Source organism: Adiantum capillus-veneris, chromosome 21, assembly GCF_014529385.1.
Source record: "Adiantum capillus-veneris isolate H3 chromosome 21, ASM1452938v2, whole genome shotgun sequence".
NCBI classification, from domain to species: domain Eukaryota; kingdom Viridiplantae; phylum Streptophyta; class Polypodiopsida; order Polypodiales; family Pteridaceae; genus Adiantum; species Adiantum capillus-veneris.
The window spans coordinates 122,993,723-123,007,147 of record NC_140951.1 but is presented as its reverse complement, the minus strand read 5'-3'; the positions used below and the strand labels follow the sequence as shown (position 1 = coordinate 123,007,147).

Sequence of the window (13,425 nt, the reverse complement as noted above, 5' to 3'; positions counted from 1 at the left end):
TGTCAACAGATGCCTCGATTTTGATACTAAAGTCACTGATGTCTCTTTGAGCTTCAGGGATACTGAGAGCTGACAGTATTCTGCTGGATGACTTTATGAAATGGAATTCCTGATTATGATACTGATTTGTTCTTGACTTCTTGTGAGTGCAAGAACTGATAGACGAAATGACTGCAGCATTTTGGTCTACTTGATCTCGAATAGACATGGTTGCAATAGGGGTTAATCAATTGGACATCGATGAGGTCCCGATTGGACCTAGATGTGATTGCTAGCTACATTGCCGATAAATCATGGTCTAGGATCCGAATGAATGTTGAATGTCATGTGATGTCCTGTGATGTCTGGTGATGTCCTATGATGTGACTGTCGATTTTGTACATGTGCTAGATGTGTGTTCCTAGTACGTAGGTACTAACAGTCAGTGTCTGCTAAGACGGTTTATGGCTTTTGTCTGTTTTGCAGGCGTAATCGCGGTCGATTACAATGCTTTCAAGCGGGGGGTATGTCACAAAGTGATGACGTGGCGGATAGAAACCCTAAAATTCCTGCAAATCCTAATTTCTGCCAAAAACCCTAATTTCCGAAAATCGCGGAGGCTTTTTTTTTTTTAATTTGGAAAATGATGAGCGACGAGAATTTTGCTTTTGCTTTCTTTTTTATAAAAAAAAGAGAAAAGACTCTCTAAGAGAGAGAGAGAACTGATGCTTTTGATTTTAAAAGCTTTTGGGGCTCTGCTTTTGGGCATCCCTTGTAACCTTTAAATTAGTGGTGAGGGCCTCACTTCTCAGAGCATTTGGACGCAGAGTCTGAGAGTGAAACCCTAACCGCTCTCTTGTACTTTGATGATTGATTAATATAAAAAGAAATACCGAAAGGGGCGCCAGTCTTTGGGGCCAATATCTCTAGGCACGGAACTCCGCCGGGCCAATGCAAATCTATTGTGATCTGTGAATTGTTTTGAAGTGGTTATTTGGTGCTCTCACGGTTGATTCTTGACTTGGAGTGTCCAAGTCTGTTACAGGAGGAGGGTCTCACAGCTGAGTTCTTGGCAGCTTTTTGGGAGAGGTTGTGGGACTCCAGACAGCCGAGGTGAGTCACTTTGTTTCAGTGGCTGGTCGCACACAAAGCTACAGCAATTGGGAGCTGGTTGGTGCATAGTGGTCTCTCGGCCGCATGCGCAGCTTGTGACCATCTTGTGGAAAGTCAGCGTCACTGTCTTTGGGACTGTCCCTTGGCACAGCAGGTGTGGCTTCGTGTTCTTCGGCTGATGCCTGCTCTTTCCACGGCTCGGCAATACACTTGGGAGGCAGCTGCTTGGTCCACTCTCACGGACCCGGCACTTCAGTTTGAGCTATTTCCACCAGCAAGATGATAGTGATGCAGGGGGGGCGACCTACACTCCACCCTGCCCCACAGAGCTTACTCCACAGGAGTGGTGCAGTGAGAGAGAGGAGTGTTGGGAGCTCATCAATGGCCTGACACTCTGGTTCATCTGGCGGGCCCGCTGCTTCCGCATCCCTGTACCACCAGCAGAGACTGTTCGCGATCTTTGGTTAAAGCTGATCCACACCCTCAGAGGACAGCTCGAGAGACTTCAGGGCAGCTCCGACCGCATGAGGAAGCGCAGAGAGGCCTTCCTTCGACGTTGGCGTCCTGGGTCTTTTTTCACCATGGTCCAAGGTGTACTCAGATGGCACTACCGTCCACCTGTGGCTTTTCCCTCCCCCCATTTCTTTATTAAGCCTCATTGTACATATGCTGTTTTTTCACTTGGAGAGTCTCCCGATCATGGTTGTTGTAGCCCTCTCTCGAAGAGGTGGTTGTAGCCCTATGGGCAGTTTCATTAACAAAAAGAAGGATCTTTTTCTCGGAAAAAAAAAAATTTGACTTACCCCACTGATGAGATCTTGACTCAGAGAACCCAACAGACCTCTCACAATGTAAGTAGAAAGAGAAAGAGTTCCAGAACAAAGAAAAGAATGATACACGTTTCCGACAGACTCTTAGAGAAAGGGTTATCTATCTCAAAGAGGGGAAGTGTTTTGCATACGGAGAACATAGAAACATCTCCGCAAAGTGCCCCACAAAGGCACAGCAAGAACAGACTGAAGACAGGTAAGAGAGTTCAAGAGCAGCAGAGGAATGTGGCAGAAAAGGCAGATGAAAACAGAACTGGTACCACATTGCGTGGGGCCCGAACCGAATCAGATGAATGAAAGTACAAAACTTTGCCGCATTTAGGGCAAAGTGAGAGATCAAGAAGCCCTCATTTTCTTTAATGGAGGAGCCAAGACCCACTTCTTTTCACTTGAATGGGCAGCTCGATTTGGAATTAGTAATTACGCCCGACAGGCAAGCCACAGGCGGAGGTAGTTCTAGCGGCACCCGAACGGGATGATGCCATTACACCGATCATTGGCAAACTTCGCTTGCAATGTTAGGGGTGTTTAGGGCAAGAGAACTTCAACGTAATGCCGTTGGGAGATTGTCACGTCCTACTCGAAAATTGGTACCACAAGAACAACGCCGTGGTTGACTACCGGGTCAAGAAAGCAACCTTGACAAATGAAGGGCACAGAGATTGTGCTTGATGAAATTCAGTTTCTCTACTCGATTTTTCTGGAAAGAACTGAATGATGATTGAAGGTCGAAGATGTTTTGACCAAGATTTTCTCCACACTCATGGCGATTGCTTTTTAGAGGACCTGCCAGGCGAGTTGCCACCAGCTTGTCCTGAGGATCATACCATTGATCTGATACCTAGAAGCACACCACCGAACCGGCCACCTTACCGTGTGAACCGAGCCCAAAATGAGGAATTTATGAACAAAGTGAAAGACCTCTTGAAAAAGGGTCTTGTCCAGCCGAGTATTTCACCGTACTTCTCTCCAGTGTTATTGGTTTTGAAGAAAGACGGATCTTGGAGAATGTGCATCGATTATAGAACAAGAACAGATTTCCTATTCCTAGGATCGATGATATTCTAGACCGACTACAGGGATTCTCTTGTTGCAGCATGATCGATTTGAACAGCGGATATCATTAGATCCGAATCGCGTCGGGAGACGTCTACAAGACAGCTTTTCGGACGACCTTCGATTTATTCAAGTATTTGGTTCTGCCTTTTGGGCTTACCAAAGCTCCAATGACCTTTAACCGAATGATGGACAGGACTTTCAGAGAGTACAGATCTTATGTGGGCACTTTCTTCGATGACATTATTGTCTTCTCCAAGGATGAGACAGAACATAGAGAACACCTGCTACACGTCTTGCAGGCATTACAAGATCACAAGTTGGTGATTAATGAAAAAAACGTGATTTTTTTCTACCCAAGATACACTTTTTGGGACACATCGTCTCAACAGCAGCAACAGGCGTGCAGATGGACCTGGCCAAGATAGAGACTATCCGTGATTGGCTCGATTTGAAGAATGTCCATGAAGTTAGAAGCTTCTTCGGCTTATGTTCTTACTACAGGCGCTTCATTAGAAAGTTTGCAGTACTTTACTTTTGGTGGAATTTGCCTACAATAACACAATACTATCACATGACACATCCAACCCTATGTGACCGTGGACAAGCTGCAGCATAGCAAGGGTTCAATCAGTCCAGTCAGTCTAGATTTAGAAGTGATCTGGCACTTTTGTGAGTCTATTCATAGACCGTGCATGCCTAGTCACTTAGCAGGCAACTTCTCAACAGGACCTTGGCGGTTTCCCCCACCAAGCAAGAAGAAGCAGCATCCCCTAGCGTTTCCTTCATCCACAACAAGCTAGCGTTTTTTGCATCAGCAGATCCTCACGCAAGTAAGCCCAAGCCTGGCGTTTTTGCATCAGCATCCATCGCCACAGGAACCCCCCATCAGCTAGCGTTTTCTGAAGACCTTCCCTAGCGTTTTTGGAACACATCAGCCTAGCGTTTTTGAATGTCCCAACGATTGCAGATTTGCAGCATTTAGGACTTCAGCCTGCAGGTTTTTCAGCAATGAACAACTTGCAGATTCAGCCCTAAAAGAAGTAGCAGATTCGGGCCGGAAAGACCATCGGTTTTCAGCCCTAAACCTGCAGATTTTCAGCGCCAAAGACCCAAAGAAACAGTCCCAGAATCAGCGTTTTACGACTAGCTGCAGATTTCAGCCCATAGCGTTTTTGGACAGCAGTAGAAAGATTGCAGATTTCAACCCTTAGGTCGGTCTCGCCGACATAGCCTAGACTTGCATCAGTCCATGCATTCCATTTGTACCAGATTGTGCAATCATAAGTAGACCACTCTCGCCGACGAGAGTGGGGCCTTCAGAGGAGGGTTTTACGTCTCTGGTGTCGTATCTCTCTTCTCTCTCTCTCTCTCAGTCTCATACACTCACGCACAGTGTCCATTCACTTTGTTTGTGATCATAGCATTCTCTCATTAAGAACGGAAGGCTCTACCTTCCATAAGAACAAAAGGAACCTTGAGCACAGTTCGGAGCACTTATCTTGAGCAAAGCGCAAACATTCATTCCGCTGCACCTTACATTGGTATCAGAGCTTTGGCAGTGTTCTGTATCACTCAAGGAAAGAACCACAAGAATCACAAGAATTTTTTTTGCTTGTTGCGGTCGCACCAACCCAAGTTCGCTTGGGCGTGTCGATTCCTAATTGTGTTTTTGAAGAGTGATAGGAATCCCAAGAAAGAAGGGTTTGTCCAGCCTTCCCTTGTGTCTCTTTTCACTCATTGAGAGCGGACCGTGCACTTAACGGCCGGCCAATCAACATGAGGTGGGAAAAAGCAACCTTGGTGTGAGCGCAAGGCCACCAAGGGGTGCACCCGCAGAAAAGAGCAGAACTCGGGTGAAGAGAAGATCCTTCTCGAACACGGTTTGCAAGGTAAAGGAAACCTCAAGAACCTCAAGACCCTCAAGAACCCAAGTTCCTCATGAACTTAGGAACCAAAGATCATAGTGCATGGTCATCACCCGAAGCGGAATGGATACTTCGCATACAGGTAGTGAGCATGAGAGAGGCGACTAAGAGTTCTCCCCACCAAGAGATTTTTCCGACCCTCCCCCCTCCCCATCTACGTCAAGGATTGCACTAACTCCTATGGAGGAGTTGGATCAGATGTTTATGAAAAGGAAGTTAGAACACGAAGCAAGATATGTAGAAAGAATGGCAGAAATGGAACGCAGACACGCAGAAAGAAGAGCAGAAAGAGGAGCAGCAAGAAAGGAAGCCAAAGCAAGACAAGAACAGAGCGACCGACACAACAAAGAGTTCTAGCGACTCTTTCTCAAGTTCAGGCACAGATGCAAGAGATTTGGGGAACGGAGACTCTCTCAGTCTCTTCTTCTCCCAAGCATGACACACAGGATTTGCATGATTATAAGAAGCATGATGATTTGAATGACAATGATAAGCATGATGATTTGAATGATAACGATGAGCATGATGATTTGGATGTCAATGATAAGCATGATGATTTGCATGATCAAGATGTGATTTCTCACAAGCATGATGAGTTGCACGAAGATGATGAGATTGTTCACAAGGATAATGTGTTAGTGGACTTTTTCTAGCGAAGCTAACCTCGTTGTAGATTCGATCAATCACGAAGAACCGATCTTGGCTTTCGAGTCAAGGTCCAAAGAACCCCCACAGGACGATTCGATCATTCAGGAAGAACCGACCTTGGCTCTCGAGCCTAGGTCCATAGAACCCTCACAGGAAGTATTATTTGTTCGCATGATTGATACGCACGCATTGTTCGAGTGTTTCATCCGTGATCGTTTCCTGTATTTTAGTCAGCGTCTTTATGTGATCCCTTTTACTAGGCATGACATATTGTACGTTGAGCACGTTTCACTCATGAATGAGCACGAATGTATGCGGATTTTTCATGAAAAGCTGAAAAGTATGCATTCAAGGAAGTCACATTCCATGTCTCTTCCTTGGCACGACACAATTGTAGAAAGAGCACATGAAAGTATGAGCACCGAGCATGGTCATTTCCATTGTGTTTTGCCACAGTGGATTGATTCAGATCATAAGAGAAAGATTCGATCTCATTGTTTGCCTGTGTGTGGTGAAAGGTTTGGCACTCTGTCTAATTGTTCATCTACATTGCATGCACACTCTTTGAGGAAGACGAGATTTTTTCCACTCACTTTACATGGAATGGGTATATTCATGTTTTTGTGTTGGAAATGGTTTCAAGAATTTTCAGCCATGGAGATTCTTGAAGAAGAAAGAAGCATGACTCTCGACGAAGTTGAAGTGTTAAAGGAGCCACAACAGACTTTGTCGCTTTCGGCACGACCCAAAGAAGCAAGCGTTGCAGACCTTTCTGAAGTTCAAGTACCGCACGACCCACACATCAGAGTGGGCCGACAAAGTCCCTTCCAGGATTCCGGATGCTATTGGCAATCTGCCTCGACGCCATACAGTTCGGTACCAGTACCTCACTTTGAAAAGGCGGGGATGTCACGTGACACGTCCAACCCTATGTGTCAGTGGACAAGCTACAGCATAGCAAGGGTTCAGTTAGTCCAGTCAGTCTAGATTTAGAAGTGATCTGGCACTTTTGTGAGTCTATTCGTAGACCGTGCATGCCCAATCACTTAGTGTAGATGCATATCCTCTGGTTGCACACAGCATGATTATAAGCATTCCCATCAGAATCCTTCACGGGAATTTTCCTGTGCATTTAGCCTATTTACCTATTTTTGACATTTTTCACTTATTATTTTTAAGTGACTTTTGTTGGAAAGTAGGTAGGGCAATTTTGCTAAGTTTGTATAAGCAAACTAGGGCTAGCACTATTTGGCAGAAGAGGCAACAGGAGCCAAGCTCAACAGGCAACTTCTCAACAAGACCTTGGCGGTTTTCCCCACCAAGCAAGAAGAAGCAGCATCCCCTAGCGTTTCCTTCATCCACAACAAGCTAGCGTTTTTTGCATCAGCAGATCCTCACCGCAAGTAAGCCCAAGCCTGGCGTTTTTGCATCAGCATCCATCGCCACAGGAACCCCCCATCAGCTAGCGTTTTCTGAAGACCTTCCCTATCGTTTTTGAAACACATCAGCCTAGCGTTTTTGAATGTCCCAACAATTGCAGATTTGCAGCTTTTAGGACCACAGCTTGCAGCGTTTTTTAGCAATGAACAACTTGTAGATTCAGCCCTAAAAGAGGTAGCAGATTCGGGCCGGAAAGACCATCAGTTTTCAGCCTAAAGAAACCTCAGTTTTCGGCCCTAAACCTGCAGATTTTCAGCATCAAAGACCCACAGAAACAGTCCCAGAATCAGAGTTTTACGACTAGCCGCAGATTTCAGCCCATAGCGTTTTTGGACAACAGTAGAAAGATTGCAGATTTCAGCCCTTAGGTCGGTCTCGTCGTCATCGTCGACATAGCCTAGACTTGCATCAATCCATGCATTGCATTTGTACCAGATTGTGCAATCATAAGTAGACCACTCTCGTCGACGAGAGTGGGGCCTTCGGAGGAGGGTTTTACAACGTCTCTGGTGTCGTATCTCTCTATCTCTCAGTCTCATACACTTTCACGCACAGTGTCCATTTACTTTGTTTGTGATCATAGCATTCTCTCATTAAGAACCGAAGGCTCTATCTTTCATAAGAACAAAAGGAACCTTGAGCACAGTTCGGAGCACTCATCTTGAGCAAAGCGCAAACATTCATCCCGCTACACCTTACAAATACACTCTTCAATGGGGAAGGCGCCATTTGAGATTATTGAATTTGCTATGAAGGCTCCACCCTTCCTTAGCACGAAAGATAAGATTTTCTTTTGAAGCCGACCAGTTCACGAGGGACTTGGACTTGGTCACGAAGGCTTTGGAGAAATCTCAAGAAAGACAGAAAAAGACACTAGATTGACATCGTCGCGATTTGAAATTAAAGGAGAAGGATTGGGTGCTCTTACGTTTGGAGAAGGCACGCCTGAGAAAGAAAAAGGGAAAGGAGCGGCTTTTTCCAAAGCTTAGCATGAGATACTATGGACCTTTCCAGATTGTCGAAAAGATAAATGATTGTCTCCTTTCGACTGAAGCTGCCTGATACTTGGAGGATTCACAATGCTTTTCATGTGAGTCTCTTGAAGCCTTTTAAAGGCGATGTGCCCGATGATGGGGAGCCTAATGAGCAACCCGAAGTGGAGGAAAACGAGGAGATACTCGTTCCAGAACAGATTTTGACACATAAAGAAAGAAAGGTAAAAGGTAAATTGATAAGGCGATTCTTGGTTAAATTCAAGAACTATCCCGCATTGGATGCGAAGTGGATGGAGCAGGAGGACCTTGCAGATACTCCTGAGATTGTGAACCTTTACCTTGAAGCTTTTGGTTTAGCATAGTCTATTCCAAATTGAACCCCGAACTCAGCTGCGCGGAATTTGGTGCAGTGGGTATGCACAAGAGGGGAGTTGCTCCACTCCTTTGTCAACAAATTGCCCCGATTTTGATACTACAGTCACTGATGTCTCTTTTGAGTTTTAGGAATACTGTGAGCTGACAATATTCTACTGTATCACTTTATGAAATGGAATTCCCGATATTGACTTGTTTAAGTGCAGGAACTGATAGAAGAAGTGACTGCAGCATTTCGATCTGAAAGATCTCGATAGACGTGATTGCAATAAGGATTAGTTAATCGGGCATCTATGAGGTCCCCAGTGGATCTAGATGCGATTGCTAAATACGTTGCCAATTAATCATGGTCTGAGATCCGAATGAATTTTAAATGTGATTTGTCATGTGATGTCAACTGATGTCCTGTGATGTGACTGTCGATTGGTACGTGCTATATGTGTGTTCCTAGTGCATCGGTACTAACAGTCAGTGTGTTCCTAATCCAACGTTATCTACGCTTAGCGCTTTATGGCCTCTGTCTGTTTTGCAGGCGTAATCGAGGGCGATTACAATGCTTTCAAGGGGGGGGTATGTCGCGTGGCTGCAGATACACTCTCTCTCTAGCAAGCAATCCCAGAAAACGCGTTGAAACTGCTGACATGGCACACTATACGAAAATCCGAGAATTGTGGAGAAGGTGCTGACATGGCAAGCCGTACGGACCCCACTTTTTGCACTGAATGTTGTATGGAAATAAAGCAACAAAATCCTACGCAAACTGAAAATAAAAGCTTTTTGGGCATTGCTTTATTTTAAGAACTTTTTAAGAGAAGCTTTTGATTTTGAAGCTTTTGGGGGCTTTGCTTTTAGCATCCCATGTAACCTTTATAAGAAACCCAAGGGGGCTCCCTCTGCAGAGCATCTGGACGAAGAGTCTGAGAGCGAGCACCCACGGGAGTTGTACTTTGCTCAAAGATTAATATAAAAAGAAACACCGAAAGGGGCACCAGTCTTTGGGGCCAAAGACTTTTTGGCACGGAACTCCACCAGGTCGTGTCGCATCAATTGTAAACTTGTGAACTGTTTTGAAGTGAATGTCTATTGTGTCGCGGTAGAATCTTGACTTGGAGTGTCCAAGTTTGTTACACATGTGGGCATTCTCCCAAAGCCATATGCTTGAAGATACCTCCTAATACTGAGAAACTTCTCCCGAGTGCTGACATAAAGAGGTAACAAAGGGATTGTGAGAGAGTGCACGAGGAAGAGGAGTAAATCTAAGAAGCTTGTTGACGGATAGAAGGGATAACATGAGGATTAAGAGAGTCCAAATAATGGTGCAAAGCCTCCAAATCAATCGGATCATCCGTCAGGGTCTACTTTCATTGCTCGGCAAGATACACCAATTGTAGAACCACGTAGTGAGCATGTCTCCTTTGGATGACTCTAGGTGGTAGGACTCGATGGATTTCCGCCTTCTCCGTGGTGATCTCCATGTTCTCCGTCCATGTTGTTAGGATCGTGCTTCGATTTGCATAGGGCAAGGAAGCAAGCTAAGCTCTGATACCACCATAATCACTTCCAACAAGGATCGGACGAAAACATATAGGCAACTAGAATCTAGAAAACTCTGGAACACTTTATCACTTCAAAACAACTTGAATAATTGAACTGAGACAGAGAGTGAGGGGGGGGGGAGAGAGAGAGAGAGAGAGAGAGAGAGAGAGTGAGAGAGAGAGAGAGAGAGAACAGATGTCACAAAATGATGACGTGGCTGAGTGGACAAGAGAAACTGAACCGACCAACTTCAAGAACTTATGGAGCACTTCCCGAGTGGCCTAACCCAAAAATAACCAGAGCTTGACCCCGGGGACTGTTTTCCGTAAAACGCACTAACATGTTGACATGGCAGACTCTACAAACGTCCAGATTTTGTGTTGTTGTGCTGACATGGCAGCCTGTACGAATTTTCGTAAATTGCGTTGACTTATTTTGACTGTTTTACGTGGGGAGCTTTTGGGTGCTGATACTTTTGGGTTTACACTACTTTTGATCTATCATCTGATGCTTTTGGGGCTTTGCTTTTGGGTATCCCTTGTAAGAATAAAAGAGCCCTTGGGCCTCACACTCCATAGAGCATCTGGATGCAAAGTCTAAGAGCAGAGGACCCTTGGGAGTAGTACTTTGCATTGATCAATAATAAAGAAGTACCGAAAGGAGCGCCAGTTTTTGGGGCCAGTGCTTCTAGGCACGGAACTCCGCCGTGCCGTGTCGAGACTCTCTCTCTCTAGTAAAGTTCAGTGATTTTGAAGTTTCTGTTTGTGTGTTGCTATTGATTTCCTGCTTGGAGTGTCCAAGCCTGCTACAAATGTCGCAACGGGATGCCCCTATAAACAGTTGGTGGCCCTGAACCGCCACTGTCAACGCCCCCGATCAAGTATTTCTTTGTTAGTTGAGCTCTTCTTGTACAAGGAGCCAGAGGGCTGAAATTCGAGAGTTGGTACTTGTGCAAAGACGCGTCAATTCTACAAGCAATCTTTGAGTGTGGTGAAAAAAAGGAAGGAGGGGCTGCAAGAAAAGCAAAGAGCACCATATTCTGGCTATCCCCTTTTCTACGATTCCCAAGCCAAAAGCATACGTTTACATAAGTTTGGGATGCAGCCTTAAAAATAACATTTTAAGAGAGAGAAACTTGGTTCTTTTAGAGAGACGATCACATCCAGTTTGAGAGAAAATCGTAGGTTCTAGAGAGAGAATTTGCATTAAAGAAATTCAAAAATTCAAGTTTAGAGAGAGAAAATCAATGCGCGACGTAGAGGATTCTGGCTCTGACAAAGAGATTGGTATGGACCACCTTTCTAGAGAGAGAGAGAGAGAGAGAGAGAGAGAGAGAGAGAGAGACACACACACACACACACACACACACACACACACACACACACACACACACATGCAATGATCAGTTGCGTCTATGACCTTGACGCAAAAACCTAACCCTAAAACCTGTCACAGCCACAATGGCCCTGCATATGGCATCTCTAGTCCATTTTACCCTCTACTAGCTTTTATAGCAGCTGATGTGCAATATTTTTAATTGATGTGGACAGTGGCACATTGATTAGCTTTTTTGCCACATCTAATGAGGTTGTACTTTCGTAAGATATGTCAGACCTAAATGGGGCCAGCCCAACTTCATAGTGATCATGTGCCCCTAATTCTCAAAATCCAGTTTTCTCTTGAGTTACTAAGTTATTGTAGTATGTGAGTACTTATGAAAACCAAACCACCGATCCACAAACATACTATCTCAGATTTTCAATAACCCTCTTCATGCTTCTCATTGAATACCGAGGAGTTTTTTTAAGCGAAGATTCAATGATTTAACTAAAAAAAGTGATCCCAAATGCAAGACGAGTAAAATGAAATGTTTTGTTGAACGACACTTTCCTCACCTATCTCCTCACTCAGTCGCACCCTTTTCACAGTTCTAATTCCCTTTTTACAATTCCAAGATCAAGCTCATGAGAAAAAGGAAAATATTACCATCGATAAATATGTTGACGCAATCATAAAGAACTGCTGGTCTAGAGACTCAACATGTTCTCTAGCAAACTCCTCCGCATTCTCAGCTTTCATTAATTGGGCCAAAAGATCCGTTGCACTTACCTGCAACTTCCTTGCCGTCTCAACTCTCTCTGCAATAAAACAAACAATGAGGAGTAAAACTATGGGGAATCGAGATATATAAGCGTGTTAAAATGCAGGCCAAGAAGCAACAACCGCATGACAGATTGTAGAGCCCACCTAATCTCTTTTAGCTTACACAATATTATCAGAAATGTAGCCTACAAGAAGCCCCTCTTCCAAAATTCTGTGGGAAACTAGCGACTTGTAAAAAACATCGATGAACGTTTGTTCTGCATCCAAGCCATCATTCCAAAACCTAGGCATCAAATTGCAAGCATATATAGGCATTGAATAATTTTTGCACAGAAACATATAGAGACGGACACTAACTACAATGTGAGTGTGTCTGCTTTTTTCCTTGTGTGTGTGTGTGTGCGCGCGCGCGCTGCCCGCTCTATATAAATGTACTGCAAAGGAAAAACAATAGCAAACAAGATTAACAATATGCAGAACCCATAGTTCGATCAACTAGGCTATCAACCCTGTGGCCAATTCTGCTGAGCACAAAATGGACCCACAGACAAGAATGAACATCTCTAGCAATACCAATTTATTAATCGAGATAATAAACATCAAGTCAAATTTTTTGAACACTAAATGAATACTACCAGCATTACCACAATGAGGAAATCTCCCGTTCAGACAAACTTACCTTTCTTATCAGCGCTGCATGCGATTGGGTGCAAATGTGTGTGGCTGGTGGACCGCTGGAAGGCAAGAGAAGTTAATAGGAAACCTGCAGAAGCGATGAGATGTAAGAAAGAAGATACGCGTTGTCTGTCAGAACGTACGTGTGTTTGGGTAAGTTGGGTCGGTTTTGAGGGAGTGTGTATATTTCGCGCCGCGAAGGCGAGGGGGGGGGGGGGTTTGTAATAGCACATTGACCTGAGCAGTTCCTTCGAGCTTCTATGGCGATCTTCGTGGATACAAATTTTGCAGACGAGAGGGGCATGAAGGCAGCCATGTGATTGATAACCAATGCGTGCTCTAGGGTAGTCACTAGAAAAACAAGTGAAAGGGTCACGAAGGCTTTCAAAAACAATAAGAAAGTGATAAAATTGTTTGGTTGAATTAAACTGGTATCGGTGTTTGGAAAAGGATTGCCTCAGCTTAGTCATGAGCTGATTGAAAATCGAGACCAGCTAGCTGCAAACCATGGTAAACTAAAGAAAAATCGATGAAATATGTGAGAAAGTTGTCCAAAAATTCTGCAAATCTCAAAAATTTTGCTAGTATTTTCGGCGTTCTTCTTTGTGAGGAGGAAACTCGATCATTAGCCGCTTAATAAAAGAGACTTTCTCAAACATTAACATTGACTGAAATCAAACTATAAAATACAAGAAATGTAAAGCCATGTGAAGTTGTGAAATAAAGGTGAAATAAAAAGAACTAATT

At 44.3% G+C, this 13,425-nt stretch overlaps 1 protein-coding gene across 1 annotated transcript in view; it reads right to left on the bottom strand.

The window, feature by feature from the left end:
- Nucleotides 1–13,072, bottom strand: part of LOC147431663 (uncharacterized) — a 97,608-nt gene extending 84,536 nt beyond the window's left edge. The window contains exons 1-3 of the mRNA XM_086494178.1: nucleotides 12,916–13,072; nucleotides 12,683–12,766; nucleotides 11,887–12,038 (exon numbers count right to left, since the gene is read on the bottom strand). Of these exons, the coding sequence (XP_086350304.1) occupies nucleotides 11,887–12,038; nucleotides 12,683–12,766; nucleotides 12,916–12,994 (315 nt within the window). The 5' untranslated portion in view covers nucleotides 12,995–13,072. The remainder of the gene's footprint in view (nucleotides 1–11,886; nucleotides 12,039–12,682; nucleotides 12,767–12,915) is intronic.
- Between the last annotated feature and the right edge of the window lie 353 nt (nucleotides 13,073–13,425).